We start from the raw sequence: 19,758 nt of genomic DNA, 5'->3' as shown, positions 1-19,758 counted from the left end.
CCAAGGGCTTTCAGAAACTATGATTCATGTCTTTCACTATTTTTCTGACATTTAAGAGACCAAACGATTAGTTGACGAATCAAAAAAACACTTGGAAGATAATTCGATAATAACAATAAACTTAAAAAAAAATTAAAATGAGCCTTTATAAAGTAAACCCTGGAGGTCGGAGGCTCAGTGTCAAACTCAAGTTCTGACCTTCAAACCAAAACCAGAGCCGTAAGAGCCACAAGCACCCAAAATTTGTGTGAATGTGTGTGTGTGTGTGTGTGTTGGGGGTGGGGGGCTCAAAAACGTGTCTGTGATTCAAATCATGACGCAAAAGCTGAAGATGAAACCCACATCATGTATGAAAGAGAATCGCCAGTCTGGTGAGTAATTAAAACTTCCATGTCGGTAGAAGTAAAAAAAAACACGAGGTGGGTGGATCACTGAAGCGTCATCTGGGACACAATTATCATAATTATGAAAAGGTCTCAGGGATTTTGTCAGGCACTCGTGACTAATGCTGCAATCTAAGAAGCGAAGGATATTTACTCTGCTGCTGCTGCACTCACAGACGTCAGCTAAATGCTTAAAAAAATGAGTGTAAAATGTGAATATCACAGAGGAAAATTAACAAATGGAGAATCTACAGTTGAGTAATGTTTACATCTATTAGATTCACCCAAAAAACATCTATTTCCTGAATGTATACATAAAAAAAAAGACAGAAATTCCTGCATAAAGAAAGTTTAACAGAGCAAGAATCTCTTCTAAAGACACCTGCACAGCTGAACGGAGTCTAACAAGGTCTGCTTGACAGTAGGTTGACACAAACATGTCTTCCTCCTCGAGTGATTTGTCACAACCAGAACCCTCCCACCAAGGCCTTTTTGTTGCAACTGTCTGCTTGATGGGTAGTGAAAAAAAAAAAAAAAAAAAAAATCCATCATGTGCCTATTGTGAGCAGAAGTGAGAATGTTTATCCCTGGATGGCTTTTCTTTCATAAAATGTGCCAGGACTTTAACAAGTACTTGACATGCTGTTGACATAACTTGAGTCATGAAGCGTTCATAAAAGAGCCGGGCAGGCAGGACCAGGCTGCAGGTTGTCAAATACAAAAAAAACCAGCAGCATAAAAGAACAGAGATTTAACACAGTGCTACAGTTTGACCAATGTCTGTTTGTAAAAAATGTCTTTTCTTCCAAAGAATTGATATCTAAACTTATTTATACCTCATTGTCAAAGGCTATTATTACATTTGTCTTGAATAAAACTCAGCAAGAGTCTACAATCACACTTTAGCTGTACTTACGGAGTGGTACTTTAAAGGTAAAAGCTAACGTTAGCATGCCGACATGTTTATGTGTACCAGGTGTAATGTTAACCATGTCCGCCATCTTAGTTTAGCGTGTTAGCATGCTAGCATGAGCTAATTAGCAGTAAACACAAAAAATACATCTGAGACTGATGTTATTAGTTTAGCAGGTATTGCTCATCATATTTATTTATTCATAAAACAAAGTACTTGGTGCATTTTGACTTGATGTTTGCACTAATTGATAATTAAAATCCACCCAAACAGTGTTGAGACATTTCTCTCAAAACCATGAATGTTAACCTCATGGTGGTGCTAACGAAAAAAGTAATAGAAGCATCAAATTTAGGATGCATCCTCTGGGCACCATGAACGTCTGTCTGACAAATTAATAGTAATTCAGTCTGCACCAAAGTGGCGGACCAACCCACTGACATCCAAAAAATAACTTTTAAACCTACGTTTGTGAAATTATTCCCATTCTAATTCTTGATTTGTGAAATTATTCCCAAACGAAGCTTAAAGAAATGAATGTTTGAGAAGGTGAAACAAGTGAAGAGAAGAGAAACAGACAAGCCGACATCCATTTTTTACCTTTTTTAATGAACCCTGATTATTGTTTAATTACAAATGAAGATGAACAGATAGAAGAGAAACAGAAGTACAGGTGCTTCCTCCATGATAAAAACAAGAGTCTCCGTCTCTCCTCTGGAGTGACGGCTCACCACTCAGGTGGACATGAGAGGAGAGACAGACGACCGAAGAGAGGACAGGGGAACGCGTTTCAAAAATAATACAATGGTTAAACAGTACAATGCTCTTTTTTTCTTACAGAATCCTCCAAAATGAAAAAAAAAAATTATATATACAACATCCAAAAAATGAAAACAATAGTTTCCCCCCTGCTGTATATCATGTGGGGATTATGTGACCCTCCTCTTGTCCATGGTCAAATGGTTAAAAAACATCAGCGCAAGTACAAAAAAAAAAAAAAACTGCACTGAAGCTGACTAGTTGAAGTCCATGGGGAAGAGTGCAAACTGGAACCAAAAAAAAAAAAAAAAAGGACAAATTCACAGAAAACCAGAAATTCATGGAGAAGAGGCGAGGCCATGACAAGAGTGTACAAAATAATCAAAATAGTCATGTTAATAATATAATAATTACAAGAGTAACAGTAATATGTCTGAAAAAAAAAAATACAGAAGAAAATGATAAGAAATAGCATTGATGAGAAATAAAAAGTGTGAAAATATCAACCCAGTGGGGAAACAGTTATTCTCTTGTTGTTGTTTTTTTTTATTTATGAAGCCACGACAGGTTAGGAAGCACAGGTGCAACAGTTCGGGTAAAGCTCGACGTTTTTTTGTTTTTAAATTATTTCTCTTCATCAGACACCTCTCTCAACTTAACTGTGCTACATCTGTCCTTAAAAGTTCCCTAAAATGTTTTTGCTGGCAGTGTCTCAAAAAGACAAAAAAAGTAGGTTTGACCTCCTTTTTTTTTTTTTTTTTTTTTTTTTTTAAATGAGGAATGCTGATAAAGTCAAAAAGCCAGTTAAAGCATGTAGAGGGATAGATGTATGACGCTTTCCTGTGCCTGGTGAAGAAAAATAACGCATTTCAAAAAAAAAAAAAAAGACAATGTCTATGTTCAAAACGCAGACTTGAGCTGGTTGAATCGCTTTTTTTTTTTTTTGTGTATGCGTGTAGTTGGCATAACCATAGAAACCACACATTCACACACACACAAACACACACGAACGCACGTACACACACCGAGCAGAATGAGCGAGTCAGATTATGGGAAGTCCCTCTCTCTCCACTCTGCTCTGAGGTTTTTGTGATGCCATTTCCTCTCTGTGTGTGTGTGTGTGTGTGTAAGAGTGTGTGTGTGTAGTTTCTATGGTTATGCCGTCTATTCCAGCGAGACTGTGGGGGCGCCTGATGTCACGTGTGATGTCATGTTTCCCTTTATTCTAGCCACACTAAAGCCTCACTCTAACCAGGATGGGGTGTGTGTGTGTGTGTGTGTGTATGGGCAGGGTTCAGACCAACCCATACGCACTCAGTCCACACAAAGCTGCTAGAGTCCACAGTCCACGCTCAAACCAAAGTCCAGTCGTATCACCGGCTGCGGTCCCTGGCGAGGTGACGCAGAAACTGAAAAACCTGCTCGATATCGTCCAATCAGAATCCCTCTGCTCTTAAAACGCGAGTCCGTTACTGGCTCCCCGTTACGACCTGCGCCTCCGCTTTTTTTTTTGGCTCTTTTTTTTTTTTTTTTTTTTTTTTTTTAAGCAGATCTGGGTCAAACAGCGGCTGCAAATAATTTAGGAGTTTTGGTTCCAGGCGGGTGGGGTTTACCAGGCAAGCACAAAGTGAGGAGAGCCGACATGTTTACAAAAGGGAATTTAATTTACCTTTCTGTGGCTGTGACAGTTTGACTGGCACCGACTGTTCTGTCCTGATGCGGTAAACCCCGCCCGACTGATACTCCAGTGATTTTAAAACAAACACGCCAACTAACTAGGTAAATACGGTCTGACCCAGGTCTGGTTAAAATGTTCACGCTTAGTCATTTGTCCTGTCACACCCTCAGTCCCCTGAATACACAATAACTGTTTTTTATTTTTACAATATAAATATAAAACTCTGATACCGGTGGCCTTGGTCATTGCAGCTCAACGGTCAAGAGAAGGCAAGGGTGAGAAGGCAAAGGCTGAATTATACTGGTAATAATATGCCCATTAGAATATATACATATCTTTACCGTTAAAAATAGTAGGATTTTTTTCCTGATTTGTATCAAATGACCATATTGAAATATAATATTTGAATTCAATATATATTTGAATAAAATATATATGTGTAGATTTACTTAGTCTGTATCTCTTTTACAAAAAACAGAAGGCATGGTGGTAATTTGTGTATGTGTGATAAAATGTTTTTGCTGGGGGGGTAAATCAGGGGGGGAAAAAAAACAAAACTCATGTTGGCTTAAAAAAGGCACAATCTTATTTGGAATTGTTTGTTCATTAAAATGGGCGCAATGTCTTTTTTTATTTTTTTCTCTCCTTTTAAAACTATTATGAATAAAATGTCATAAAAATAAGTTGTTTCTCAATATCTCAGTGAAGATTTGCCTGAGTTATCCTTGATGTTTGACATTCATTACATGGTTCCCCGTCGTTCTCTCTCTCCTCCCCCCTCCCCCTCCCCCCTCCCCCTCCCTCTCCCTTAACAAATCAGTTTGCTTCAATTGTTGCTTCTCAAAACATCACATGAACAGATTCGGCTTATTATCTCCAAAATGCAGAAAGCCCTCAGATCACTGCAAATGCCCTAAAAATACTGTCCACGTCCTTAAGAGGCACGAGTGTCCTTTGACAGAAAGAATAGAGTCTTTAAACACGAGGGGAATGCAGAAGGGAGCTGTTGATCTTAACGTTTGAGGGAGGAAAAAAAACATGAAGAATGCCCTCAAACCTCCAAACCCCTCAAAAGATTGTGCGAAGTCACCCAGGGACACTAAAAAAGCTGAGAACAATCTCTGTATCCATGACAGTTTACTTGAGGCCTGATGTTTTTTTTTTTTTTTCGCACCAGCTTTTGTGTCCACACACACACACACGCACGCGCACGCAGACACGCACGCAACATTCAGAAACGAACGTGTCTGTAATTACAGCCTTGCCAGTAGCTGCTTCCTCATTTCCTCAGCGAGTGAAGAAGAAGAAGAAGAGAAAAAAAAAAAAGGAGAGAAAGATCCGGAGCGTTCCTCAGAGACCCGGGTGGTTTTAGCTGTACAGTTGGGGGGGGGAACCGCGTCCGTTCGCTGGCTAACAAACGTCTTGACGACGCCGTCCGTGTGACAGGTCAGAGTTTGAGAAGTCAAAGTCAGTTCATCAATAATCTTCCTCTCCTCCTCGGGCTTAGTTTGTCCTCAAGATGTACAAATCCACCCCTCATTATACGTCTTTATACACTGTAGTGAATGAGCTGAGGAGTCCACTCAGTCTGGCCCTGATGCAGTCTCATAGTGTCTGAGTTGCTTCCTGGTGAAAAAGACTGTGATTGGAGAGTTCTTTATAATCACCTCTTGACAGGAAAAAAAAAAAAAATCCCTCTTCAGTTTGTAAGATCCGTCGGTGAATCTGTGTCTGAGGCTTTTTTTTTTTGCTCACTGCCCCTCCATCTTGTAAACGACTGCATGGTGATGGGTGCAGACAGAGAGGCACTTCTGTAATCTCTATCAGGGCTGTTAAAAGTGTTTTTTTTTTTTTTTTTAGTAACATCAGGATCTGTCTGTTGTGGTGAGAACAAAGGAGGAAAAAAGAAGAGGAGGCGGGCACGCCGCCTTTAAGGAGAGTCAGGAGTGGGTGAGATTCATTAAAACTCATTTCAATTTACTGCTGTACAATTCAGGCCGCCTTTGTGAACAAATCCACATAACCTACCAGCTAATCCCGTTAAAAGACATAATCTGGGCACAGGTGTGATATGAGGCCATCCCTGGCAGACTTACTGGCACTATGAGGGTGAGGAGGCGTTAAAAAGGCAGTGTGCAATTCCTAAGGCGATATTAAGAGTAGGCTCCCTCTTTGAAGGGCCTTAATGTTAAAAATGGGACAAAAGTCACTATACAGACTAAATTTGGTTATTTTTTTTTTAGTGTTGTAAATCACAGCAGAGAGACTGTCTGCTGTGTTCATGTTTGATAAGGTGCCTTGCAGCACACTAGAGGCTACACAGGCACATATATGTTTTATGTCTTTTACATAGATCATAATGCATCGCAATCCTTGCATCAGCTTGCAGAGTTCATTCATCTTGTTTCTTCACCATCTTATGAACATGTAGATGTAACTTATGTAGGAAAAGATTTGGTTTCTGTAGAGTAATTTAAGGAGCTGCTGGGGCTGTGAGGTCAGTAAAAAGTGTCCAACAACTCCTTTAATTATTGCACAAAAAACACAACTTCATACATACGATACATGTACATATTGACACACTGAAGAGTACGATCAGTGTGTTTATTTAATCAGCTGTTCTTGTAATTGATCACACACTTTTTTTGTCAAAGCAAAACCTGCTTCAGTCACTACTGCTGAGAAGAACCCACAAAGCATTATGGTCTATATAAAACTAATAAATCTGTTAACAAGACTCCCAGAGGTGTGTGTTTTGTATCTAAGTAGGATCCCCTGTGTGTGTGTGTGTGTGCGTGTTTGCGTGAAGCTCAGCAGCCAGTGTTTTCCAGAGACAGCTGCGCTGTAGCCCTCTGCAGCTCCGAGCTCGCTCTGCGCTGGGTGGGAGGCGGTGGCAGCATCAACCCCAAAATAACACTTCTTCCTCCCCCGTTTTCCACCTCGCCCCCTCTCCTCCCCGCTTCCTCTCTCTTGCCCTCCGCTTCCTCCTCTCCCTCGGCCCTCACTTTCTTATCCTCTGCCTCATCCCTTTCTCCGTCCGCCTCCATCTTCTGGTCTTCGCTCCAGCGACGCTTGAAGCGGAGTTTGAGCGGGATGCAGCGCGTGCCTCCGGGGCTGATGGGAGCCGCTAGTCCCTGACCCGGCTCGCTCTTCAGGTTGATCAGCGGGAAGGCCAGGCTGCCGCTGCCAAGAGGTGGAGTGGCGGGTGTCTTGAAGACCTCCTCGTCATCGTCAGGGTCATCCTCGGGGTTACTGTGTGGTGGAGGGGCGGAGGGGCTGCCGCCGGTCCCGTTAGCTTGGTAATGGTTGTTGAGCTGGTGACGATGGTGATAAGCCGTCGGGGTGAAGATGTCACCTTCGTCATTCTCCTCGTTGTGATTCAGCTCATCCTCCTCACTGATGTCAGTCACCTCCACCTCTTCCTCTGACTCAATGTCGGATATGGGCTCCACCTGGAGAGGAAGAGTAATTTACAACATGAGCTGACGGCATTTAAGACTTTGTAGAAACACCACATCCTGTACGTCAGCGGTCTTACCTTGATCTTAGGAGGCCCTGCAGCCAAGGCAGAGCTGCTTATCTGACCAGATCCTGTAAACAAGGAGGACTGGCCGGAGGAAGAGGAGGAAGAAGAAGAAGCCAATGAGCTCCCTGATTCCCTCTGTTTGCGCCCGAGTGGAGGCGGCTGCAGCTTGAACTTGAACGGTGATGGGTGCTGCTGCCCGTCCTCCCCGCCTCCCTGCTGCTGGCTGAGCGAATGGGAGAGTGGCAGGGGCGGGCCGTGGAGGTGATGGGCGGCCGGCTTCTCTGGGGTGGGGCGGTGGGGCTGAGGGATGACAATGTTGGGGTAGTGGAGGAAGGCTCGGGGACTGAGGTGGTAGTTGTAGACGGACTGGGTGTGGGCCTGCAGGTAGTGCTTCATGTCCTCCGGGTTGAAGGAGAAGTGGGAGCCCAACATGGGAGAGGACAGGGAGGGGGAGGGGGTGTAGGACAGGTGGGGAGTAGGGGTCATGGACAGGGCTGGGGACAGAGTCGGGGCCAGTAGACCCCCGGGGCCAGGCAGGGGGGAGACAGGGAATGGGGATAGAGGCTCTGGGTGGACCCTGTGGCCAGGTCTGGGGAGCCCTGCTGGGTTGGGGGCTCCGCCGTAGACCCTGAAGAGAGAATCGTGAGGCAGGCGGGGAGGAAGCAGACCCCTGAAAGCCCTGTCAGGCCCTACGCCTCTTTCCTCTGCCCCGACGGCCTCTTCTAGCTCTGAGTTGGTGGAGGTGCCGTCGCTGCAGTCGCTGACGGAGCCGCGGGCTATACGGCGGGCTACGCTGCTGAACATGCCCGGGCTGCGCAGCTCCTCGCTGGATGACAGGACGTCTGAAGGTGTGGAAGGGGGGAAACGGAAATGGGTGCCTCCGGTGGGAACAGGAGGGGCACTCTGTGGAACACCTCGACCTGTGAGGAAGAAAAAGGGCTGAGTTAGTTAAACACTAAATAACAGCAAAATAATTTCCTAACAGCCGAGCACTAGTTTTAAGAAAATGTTACTCAAACAGGAGAAAATTGTGAAACTGTTGGGGACTATTTTCAGCTGCAGATTAACACACATTCGGTTCTCTAGTGAGTATTTCTAGCAGCAGGACGCTGCTCTATGGCAAAGGAGGAACATCTAACTATCAGGTTTTGGCTACAGAAACAATACTTGATGTTGTTGGATTTGTTTGTGGGATTTGTTGAGAAGAAAAACAACAAATAAGAATCTCAACAGACTTTGCATAAGTGGTTTGCAAAGTCAGTGGTTTACATAAAATATGACATTTAAAACCAGCCTCTATTTCAAGAACCAGTGTCTCTTTCGCTCATTATTATCCACATAACTGTCAACAGTTTTTAAAGAGGCACTATTTATCCTTTAAAAAAAGTGGTTCTGATGATAAGAATTAACAGTGAAGGTCTGTGGATTATGCAGTATAATTTCTGGAAAGAGACGCTGCTGTTGACTTTTTTCAATAATGTGAGCACTAAAAAAAAAAGAAATGCCATTAACTTCTGTTGTATTGGGGTTCAGGCAGACACCTGAGACACATATCTACTGTACCTAGATAAGTACATTTTTTGGAAATTTTGATGAACTGACCCTTTAATCTGAAGAGAAAGGGGGAAAGTAACTAATGAGAGTAGGTCACATGTCTCCCATAACTCCCAACAATTTTACCCAGAGGGTCACAGGCACACAGAAAGAAAACACTGGGTTACACAAAGCCACAAGTTCCCTTCTCTTTCAACCCCTCCTCTCTCTCCCTCTCTCTCCCTCCCTCCCTCCCTCGTTCGTTCTCTCTCCTGCCAGGGAGACTGTGGCACTGCAATAAATTCTTGGCATCCGTGCACGTGCCAGAATTAAATACTGGAAAAGTCGCTCTTACTGCCATTACAAACATGGGTTGGGTTCCTCTGTTTTTTCCAGTGCCACTGAGTGAGTGTGTGTGTGTGCGTGTGTGTGTGTGTGTGTGTCTCTCTCGTTTTAAAAAAAAAGTGCACATCTCACAGCCATGTGTGTCAAAGATGATGAGAGGAGAGTGTGTGTGTGTTTGTCTAGTGTATATGTTTGCAAGAGACTGTGTTTGCGTATCAATCCAGATTGACGTGGGCATGTGTGTGTGTGTGTGTGTGTGTGTGTGTAACCATCGTATGAAACCATCATATCACAACATGTCAGTGTGTGGGCCACATCACACGGAGGCTATAATTAAAGTTTTGTGCTGCACTCATGTCACCCAGTATCCAACGCTCCATATGGGCTGTGTTTACACTGGGTGGCCGGGACCAGAACGAGAGACGGCTTCAGAGGAGGGAGGAGAGGGATAAACTGGTACGTGGCACACTGATGTCTTAGAAGAAACACACACACACACACACACACACACACACATAGTAACCAGGCAGATACACACACACACACACACACACTACAGCCAAATCCTGTTTGTGTATATGATTTGTTCTTCTACTAGGATGGCACCAAGTAGGAAATTTTCAGACAAAAATTGAGATTATATGCAATTTATATTTGGATTGTGTTCAAAACCGCTCTACATTTTTACTTATTCCAGCTGTTTTTGGCAAATAAATTGTTTTAAGTCCCCCCCACCACACTCATTGGAGTCTTTCAACAACTGAATTATCTTAGTCATACACACTCTTTCTGTCTTTTTCTGCTCTAAAAGTGTCATTGCTAATGATGCGCTTTTTCTCTGGCTGAGAAAAATAAGGGATTATGATTGGCTCCCTGTAACAGCTACATAAAGTGAAGAGAAGCAGCGTTCCCCCCCCCCTAACAAGTAAACAGCATCAAAATAAAAAATATATTTGTTTGTCTTAGAGCTGATACTCCTTAAACAGGTCCTCGCTGTCAAGTGTGATTCCTTTATTTTCACTGAACGTAACTGGATTTCAGCCGCCAAATGCAGACAATTTGAATAATTCATGATTCAATAATATCAACTACCAAAAGGCTCTGATTAAGTGCCTGTTTTATAAAGTGAAACAACTCTGTAAACGATAATAAAATCTGAATTACTCCACTGAGACTTTTACTCTTCGGAGTCTGACACATTAGACCGCTTTAGGGTGTGTTAACGCGGGAGTTTGTGCAGGAAAACGAGCGTGTGTGTGTGTGTGTGTGTGTGTACGTACCAGTGCCCATGTCGATGAAGGGGTAGTTGACCAGGACTAGTTTGTTGAAGTTGAACTTGTAGGTGAACCTCTTCCCTTTGGTCTTGTGGAGAATCCTCTTGTTGTAGTAGTATCTGAAGAGGAGAGCAGAACGTGTGTCATCTTTCAGTTACCGGTAGATTTTTCACAATGTAAACAACATGATCAACATGTAGCCGAAATCCACTATTTCCCTTTAGAAGTGAATAAACTGAGGCTACTGGCTAATCAGTTCTCACACTTCCTTTCAGCCCAATGTGAAATAACTGCTGAACATGAGCAGTTCATAGCAGCGTATGGATGAAAACATGATTACAGCCATTAGAACATTTTCAATCCTTGAACTTTTATTGTAACAACTAAACAGGAACATGCAGTGTGTCTTGAAGTTTTTTTTATGTTAAATGCAGCAAAAGCAATGTAATATTACAGAAAAATGAAGCACCAGACACCAGGACGTGGTGGTTTAAAGCACTCCTTGCATGGTCATTCTACATTAATCAGTGCAGAACACACAATTAGACAAGCTGCTCATAATGTGAACACACGGTTAGATTCTAACTCTCACTGTGATTACTTAAGGAAGTGAGACAGCCGCTCTGATTGAGCCTTACCCAGGCGGCTCCATTAGTAAGAGTGCATTAGTCATCGTCGACAACACAGAGAGATGTAGAGGAGTGAATAGCGAGTGCTGACAGCTCATCTAAACGATGATAAAATGGCTCCCTGTGACTCACTGATAGCCTCTGGACTAAACCACATTCATATTTCTTTACATAAAACCCTCTAAATCAATGTCTCTCATTCGACTGTGAATGGCAACTCCATTCTGGAAAGTGCAAAATGTTATTCATCCTTTCTAGTAGCAAAGAGGAGCTGGTTGGCTAAATCTGTGCATCAAAATACTGATTTGCTTGAAGTTGAAAATAGGTCTCTTGCTTGTCAATAACTGTAAATCCATGCAAGATGAGCATTTCAGTTTGTACCATCCATCCATCCAGATCAAAAAACAAGACATCATCACTACAAATATGAAGGTAAAACTACAGTAATAAAATATAAAAGGTAAATAGAGAATAGAATCATATATCTGTGAGGTGATTAATGTTTATACAATCATAATAACCTGACATTAAACTCCACCCTTTTCACTTTGAGGGGGATCAAACAAATTCTAGGAATTATTAGAAAACACTACCTCACTCTGCCGAGTCAAAAATCCTACAAAATGATCAATGACAATACCAAACTGTGACCACAACAACTTTGAATTTTTTTACGCACCGTTACAGCTTGAAAAATAGGTAAGATGTGAATAAGATAAGACAGTCACATCGTGAATATAATTATTAGTCATAAGGACGTAGCTGTGCCCAGCTGTATCCTTGCCTCGGTGTGGACAGATATTAGTCACTGGAGTTTGGTACAATAGAAAACAAAGTACAAGAGGATCGGGTGAACCAGAAGCCCCTCAGTGACTCAATGAGTGAAGGGCCTCTTCGGATTGAGCCGACTACTACGCACACCCACACTATCGCATGTAATACAGAGGGGTGAGAGCACGCACACACAAACACACACACGTTTACTTAGCTCACTTTTGGTTACATCACACAGACTTACATTTATTTCCTGGCGACTTACCCTAACCATTACCACTACTTGCCTAACCCTAAACTTAACCTCCAGCCCAAAAGAATCAGCTTTTTATCCCAATTTGGGGACATTGCTTTTATCCCCAATTAACTGGTGTTCAGTCTGAAATGTGTCCCGGAAAGTAGGTTAAGTCAGACCACACACACATGCACACACACATATAAACGCACACCACATTTACCACAGCTACACACAACCTTGTTGCACACATACAAGCAAGCACCTACACACACACACACACACACATAGCAGGCGAAGTGGAGTTATAACATGCCTGAACGTTACATAAGCTGTACGTGTACCAGAGCACACACACACACACACACATACACACACACACACACACAGATTGTGCCCAGCCCTATGCAAACACAAACAGACACACACACACACACACACGAGCAGCTGGCAGATATACTGTACAGCAGGCATACAGGATCTAACATCCACTGCAGACAGACAGACAGTTTTTTCTGAGATATTTGAGAACACACAGTTTTCACACAGCAGCATTTGATCATTTTAATAATACGATCACATGTATCACACATGTGTAGAGGCATGCAGGGGTGGAATAAGTGTTGTAATCCTTAAGTAAATGCCAGTAAAGATACCCATACTATACTGGAAAAACCCTCCATTAAAAGAAAGAGTCCTGCATTTAACATTTCTTGCAATGTTTGTACTTAAATGTTTGAGATGCTACAAATAATACATATAAATATACTAATCATGACTAGTTAAAACACTGCTGATGCATCTTTTTTTAAATCTTAGTGTTTTACATATAAAGGAGCTGCAAAGATTAGTTGATTAAAGGAAAATAATGCAACTATTTGGATAACTGATTAATCGTTTAAACAATTTTTAAGCCAAAATGCCAAAGATTTGATGATTCCAAGTCTTTAAATGTAAAAAAAATGCTGTTTTTCTTGGTCTTACATGATGGGAAATTAAATATTTTTGAGTTTTGGACTGTTTATTGGACAGAACATTGTGCTCCAGAATATCGAGATGAGCGTTTTCATTGTTTTCTGATAAACACACACTCTGATGAGCACACATTACAGGGGGGTAAAAAGCAGCATTTGTATGCATGTATTGACAACATCAGGCCTGCATATGCTGTAGAAGCTGTGGGGGGGGGGACATAATGTTCACTGCGGATGGCACTTTGAACAAGTCGGGGAAAAGGCCAGGCACATACATGTGAAAGGAACACACACACACACACACACACACACACACTCAAACAGTATTGAGTCAATATGGGACAGCCTGTCTCACATACCGGGCCCAGGCTCGCTCGAGGCCTCCAGCTCTTTGAAGACCATTTGAACTTCCTTCAAATAAACTAGAAAGGACTTTAACTGTATAGACTCAACCTCTGTGTATTGAACACACACGTAGATGTGTGTGTGTGTGAACACAGCGCGCACACACACACACACACACACATATATTTGCATGAATGAACACACAGATGCAAGCACATACTGTACGTGAATCAATGCAGTTCAAAGACACTGAGAAGCATCAATCAAAGACATCTAACAAAGACAGAACTTTCTTCCAAAGACTTTAGAATTAATTAACAGCCCTTCATTTATATAAAAGGTCTACAAACCACAAAAAAAAGACATTCACACACACACACACACACACACACACACACACACACACACACACACACCAGCTGGTCCTTGATATTAAAATACTCACCGTGACCAGACAGAAAATAACTGCTCCTGTATCAAATTACTCTTAAACCTTTTGGCCTCATTTCCTTCTAAAGGATATAACTCATATTTAATTTCAAGATCAAAGTTTTTTTGGGTCTATTTCTGACAAGTTTGACATTTTTCAAATAACCGACTTTGATCTGCTTCTCCAAAAACAGAGGATGAATAAATCAGACTTTATTTTAATAATATGTTCCCGATAGTTATACTAAAAGTTTACCAGTTTAATCATCTTAACTGGCGAGCTGGACAAATTAGTTATGAAGCATCTCTCAGCATTTCTCAGAAACAAACAGAGCTCTTTACGTACATGATCACAGCCCGACGAGGGAGATATGTGTTTAAAATATATTTTTACACAAGTTCAGAAAGGTTAAGCGTCTTTGAATGCAGCGCTACGCAGCCATGTAAGGGTAAGTTGTAGACACACACACACACAAAAAAAGGTTTAAGCCACAAACTAGACACAGATGGGCTGGAGGAGGACTGACATATAACAAGGTGTTAAGTGTATGTGTGTTTATGTGGGTGTGTGTGAGTGTGTGTGTGTGTGTGTGTGTGTGTGTGTGTGTGTGTGTGTGTGTGTGTGGTGACGAGGCAGTGTAACTAGTCATCACCATGGCAAACTATAACCCACACCAACCTACAACACAGGAGGCGACACCGATGACTAGCTGTGTGTGTGCATGTGTGTGTGTGTTTTTGTGTACATGATGATGATGATGATGATGATGATAGAACAGACTGGCAGCTAAATAAAACTCCGCAGCATCCCCCACATGTGCTCCGCGGAGGGTGGAAGGTGTGTGTTTCTAAAAATCGACCCTGGAGTTTTAACACGCACCGCAGATGCGCGGTTCACTAGCAAAACGCCAAAATCTTTTCTTTTTTCTCTCTCTCCTCTCTTACACATCCTACAGCGTTTGTAATTAAGCTGAAACCTGAGCGAAAGTGTGAGAAATAAGAGATAAATATATAATTAATAAGAAATAAGAGAACTCCAAGGTCAACAACGTTGCATAAAACCAATTATAAACGAGGGAAACTAGACTCAAGTGGATTAAAAATGTTCCAGTGATCCTTTATATCATCTATTATTCAACAAAAGAAGAGAGAATTAGAAAGATGATAAACATCATAAACAGCTTAAATTATATTATTCATTCATTATAAAATGAAACTGTAGCTTGTTTTTACACCTTGTATGGTGCAGTTAAACAGACACAAAGTCAAATTCTGGTGTAAGTGAATGGACACAAACACTATCCTTTACTCCACGGTCCGCTCTACAAATTTGATGCATTTAAAAAAAAAAAAATCAATCTCCTATGCCTCACTGAATTTATTTATCACGGTTCATCTGGAGTTCAAACCAAACACGATTCCAGTTCCTGTAACTTGAGACTGCCACGATGAACCCATCTGGGCTTTTTGCCATCATCTGACTCCTCCTGGTTTTTGATGCCTATTAAGAACACATGGCCTAAATATTAGCAACCCGTCAGGACTAGCCGCTTCTAAAGCACAGGTATTACCTTTCACGCTGAAGCAATGAGCTAAGAAAATCCGGTGTTTGTCATCGGTGTTATATATATAAATAGGTGTGATCCGAACTGGCTTTGCAGTCCTGCTCCTGATGTAGATTGGGTCCATCATGGCTTGAACTAAAGGTTTCTATGAGGGGTAACATGGATGTAAACCTGTACTTAGTCTAAACCTATTGCATATATTTGAACTTTTAAGACTCATTTTGTAAGAATGCACACCTATTCTTCAAGGGAGAGACTTTCTGCTCTTCACAATCACAAAGAAACATGATTAAAAGGTGGCAAATTAAATTAAATAATTGCTATAAATCATGCAGAATCTCTAGCTTTAAAACAACATTGCAGCGATCAGTTGCATGTGGACTTATACACAGTGTGGAATCATGCTATCGTTAGCAGCTATAGACGCACATATGGGTTTCAGACCTGCGTCATGTGTGAATAGTGATGACAAGGTGTGTTATCTACAGTCTGGTGTAAACGTGTGTGAGTGAAAGACACGTGACTGCAAGACTTTCAGATACAAGCATCTGTATGTAAAGGAAGCAAATGGTCTAGACACGGTGTAGAGGTGTCATCTTTCACATCTTCTACTTCAGTCTCACCTTAGCGCTCGGCTGAGCTTGTCGTAGTTCATCTGTGGTTTGCACTTCCTGGCCCCCCACAAGCGGGCCACCTCATCCGGGTCTTTGATGACAAACTCTCCGTAGTCTCCCTGCCAGGCGATGACGTCGTGGTACTCCTCTTTCCTCAGCAGCTCCAGGATGAAGTGCCACAGCTGGATCTGCCTGGAGCCCGGGCTGGACTCCGGTTTGTAGGCCCATTCTGGGAAGGCAAACCCTGGGATGAGGAACAGGTTGATGATCGTGAACACATTAGAGCACCAACAAGTGAAACTCTGGGTTCGCTCCAGTACTTCACCCCTGTTTAGTCTTTTGTTTGTCTCTTGTTGTTGGTGATTTATCATTATCTTTCTTAAAGGTGCTAATTGTCTCCTTAGCTGCAGCTGTTTTAGCATAAGGGTCAACAACATAATAGGTGAAAAATGCTTGTTCACAGCTAATAATAGTGAGGTCTTTATACTTTATACAGCAATTTCTTGGTACTACAACACACTGCGTTTCACATGAAAGCAGTCATTTGGCCATTTTCTGTGTTTGATGGTTGTTTTTTTGTCTGTCTGGAGATATATAAAAAGGGCAAATATAACACTGGGTAACTGGTTCTGATTTCAAAGATAGAAAAAAAAAGAAGTAAAGAAGCAACATGATAGAAGAAATAGAAGAACAGCAGTGGATTAGTAGAGCGGAGCAACTGTGAAAGGATATAAGACTCGAAATTACCAGGTGCCACAGGATTAAGGGTGAAACTTTGGGCCGAAACACGAAATCTGAAACATGTTTTCTGTCTACAGCGTCAGTCGGTGCCGAGTGCATACGGTGCCTTTGGGGAAAAGCCGGTGATGAGCATTAAGGCCGAATCTGTTCCCACAGACCGCATATCAAAACTTCACTGCTATCGGCATCAAAGACGGCGGGGAGAATCTGCACTGTTCAAACAGACGAACAGGCCTTGACATATGTGCGCAGACAAAATATACGCTATGGTTTTTATAACTACTATCAGTACACACACACACACACACACACACACACACACACACACACACACTCAAACAAAAACACACACTATTATCCAACAATTAAAAGCATAGGCTTTGTGTTGTAAAGCAGTGGGTGGCTGTAAAAGACTCAACACCACTTCAATACAAGGCCAGGCAAGCTGAATAGCAAAGGCATAGTGACACACACACACATACACACACACACCCACCTCATTAAGACCAGATGTGCCTTGGCAATCAAGCTGAGATTTGCTGAATTGTGTGTGTGTGTGTGTGCGCGTGTATGTGTTTATGTAACCGTAAAGAAACACACTATCCTAAATACCAAGGTTACAATCAGTTTCCCACACTCTAACAAAGCTTCTCGTATCTATATAGCAGTGACAGTGAGCTGTTAACAATGATATGTTCAAGGTTAACAGACTATAAGACCTTTGTGATGCGGCCAACTGACCAAAGTTACAATGACACCGTAAAAACAAAGCAATACAATATTAAAAATTGTTGCCTTATATCTGAACACAAAACACCTTCTAAAATATCTGTACTGGCACAATAATCTGACATATTACAAAGGGAATTGTATGTTTGGTCTGTACTTTATTGCCTTGTCAACGTTTGAGAGGAAACTGCTTTGGGGCAGCTCCATAAAAGCAGATCATTACACACACACACACACACACAAGAACAATCGTGCAAAAAAGAAAATAAGAACAGATGAAAATCAGATAAGACGACATAAAAGCAGACAAAATGTTGTAAAAAAAAAAAAAAAAAAAAAAAAAAGAGTTGAAAAAGAATTTGCCAACAAATCCCAGTGTAAAGTAAACTGTCTGGATATGGGGGCCATTATGACTTTTCCATTTACACAAGAAGTGCTGTTGTCTGCATCGTGGCGCTATTGTGATTACATTTATTTATGAATAAGTTAGAAACTGTCTGTCAACAACAAAAAAAAAACAGCAGGAGTCAGTTAATTAAAGATTATACAGAGAGCTTGATATTTATTTGTCTTCTTACGACGGCTTTCACATGAACACGCAGCGACTCCTTCACAGTCAATCAGTTAAAAGCAGCAGCAACGACCGGTGGAAACAGATTCTTGCTCTTGAGTCTTTTTTTTTTTTTGTAAAAGCTGAGCGGATGGCAAACTCCAGAGTGAGTCACGACATTCCTACCCACATGGGTGGTGCTTTCTCAAAAAAAACAAAAAAAAAAACAACAAAACCTAACACTCTGTCTGAACTGCATTTACAAATAGCTGACTCTGCTGATATCAATCACTGTGCACTGATATGTTCAATCAAACTCTGACCACAGTGATGCGTTGCGTGCATCGTCGTGCGCAGCCTGACTTGAAATTAACATGTGTTTTCCCTTATCCAGACGCAGATCACATTTTAATACAACAAATAAGAAAATTGGCAGCTCAGCATTTTTTTTTTGTGCACCAAAACTATCCCTGCCCGAGGATATAAGAGATGCAAGCTCTTTTTAAATGACAACTGATAACTTATTCACTCAGCATTGCTTTAAACTGTCACTCTTCCTTTGTTTTATTTCTATCTTTCACATATTCTTAGCAGACCTCTTCTCGTTATTTGCTTGGTTTTATCATGCAGTATTTATTTATTCTCTGTTGTTTCTTCATTTTACTGTAAAGCACTTTGAGCTACACCCTCTGTATGAGAGGTGCAGTATAAATAAAGTTTATTATTATTATTATAATTATCATTAAATAGCAGCTGTAAATGGAGTTAAAAGTGAGTCATGGAAAAACCAACCGGGTCAAACACCAAAGTGAAACCAAAGTCCACCTTCAGGTGTGTAAATTCAGCTGTGCAACTGCAAATGTTCATCTGTTGTAGTGATAAAAGTAGTAAAAGTAATAGTAATAGTAGTAATAGTAGTAGTAGTAGTAGTAGTAGAGGAGGTAGTGGCAGCAGTAGCAGTGGTAGTTGTAGTAGAAATACATAACTGACTGAAGTGAGAACATCTTACCACACAAATAACAATTTGTAAACTAAGACCTATGAGAACACCACTCATACAGAGAGAGAAAACCACAAAAATGCACTTGAGAGTGCAAAATCCAGTGTTTACAATAGAGTGCTGCAACACTACAACAAAAAGGTCAAGTACGGCTCAAGTGACTAAGCAGAAGCAGAGAAGGTGATGTTTCGTGTCCATTACTGTCACAGACGTTTCGTTTTAGCAAGTAAGAACTTCAGAAGCACGTTGTCTCCGACGTTGCTGCAAGCTCCCCTGTGATCAGTGTCTAACTAAATAATGGAGACACACACCAGTTGAGTAACTGGAATCCACTATCCCCTTTGGGATAGGTTTATCATCTTCAAGCTGCAACGTTTTTGGTGTTTAAAAGACATCAAAATTTTGCAAGCGTTCTGGTAGGGAAGTGCTGTATTGTTTCTATCTGTTTGTTAAAGCCTCCCAGTAGAAAATGCTGATCCTTGTATTTGCTGATCGCTTGCAATTCATGGGAATATTTTAGAGCTAAGAATACTTAAAGGTTCAATCTGTAACTCTTATTATTAGTCTCTGATTTCAAACTGACTCTATAAGTACATAAAGTAGCTGAATATGTGCAGTGTTTCCCCTGCAAGGTGATTAGCAGCCGTACATTTCGTCGTCAGGTTAGGCTAGCCCATTGTTGCTAACTTTGGAGCTAACCAGCAGTTGAGGAAACAACAGATGTGACTTTTCACGGTCTTGACAAGCTGCAGCATTTATGAA

At 41.6% G+C, this 19,758-nt stretch overlaps 1 protein-coding gene across 2 annotated transcripts in view; it reads right to left on the bottom strand.

Moving 5' to 3' along the window:
- Nucleotides 1-1,884: 1,884 nt before the first annotated feature.
- Nucleotides 1,885-19,758, bottom strand: part of erf (Ets2 repressor factor) — a 42,985-nt gene continuing 25,111 nt past the window's right edge. The window contains exons 2-5 of one of the 2 annotated variants that reach the window (XM_042435599.1): nt 15,986-16,220; nt 10,418-10,530; nt 7,272-8,179; nt 1,885-7,185 (exon numbers count right to left, since the gene is read on the bottom strand). In XM_042435599.1, coding sequence (XP_042291533.1) covers nt 6,544-7,185; nt 7,272-8,179; nt 10,418-10,530; nt 15,986-16,220 — 1,898 coding nt within the window. In that variant the 3' untranslated portion in view covers nt 1,885-6,543. The remainder of the gene's footprint in view (nt 7,186-7,271; nt 8,180-10,417; nt 10,531-15,985; nt 16,221-19,758) is intronic. The other variant, XM_042435600.1, reaches the window with a different exon arrangement.

The sequence above is a fragment of the Thunnus maccoyii genome, chromosome 15, assembly GCF_910596095.1.
Source record: "Thunnus maccoyii chromosome 15, fThuMac1.1, whole genome shotgun sequence".
Taxonomy (NCBI): domain Eukaryota; kingdom Metazoa; phylum Chordata; class Actinopteri; order Scombriformes; family Scombridae; genus Thunnus; species Thunnus maccoyii.
The sequence above is the reverse complement of the archived record's forward strand: the minus strand, read 5'-3'. Positions and strand labels throughout refer to the sequence as shown.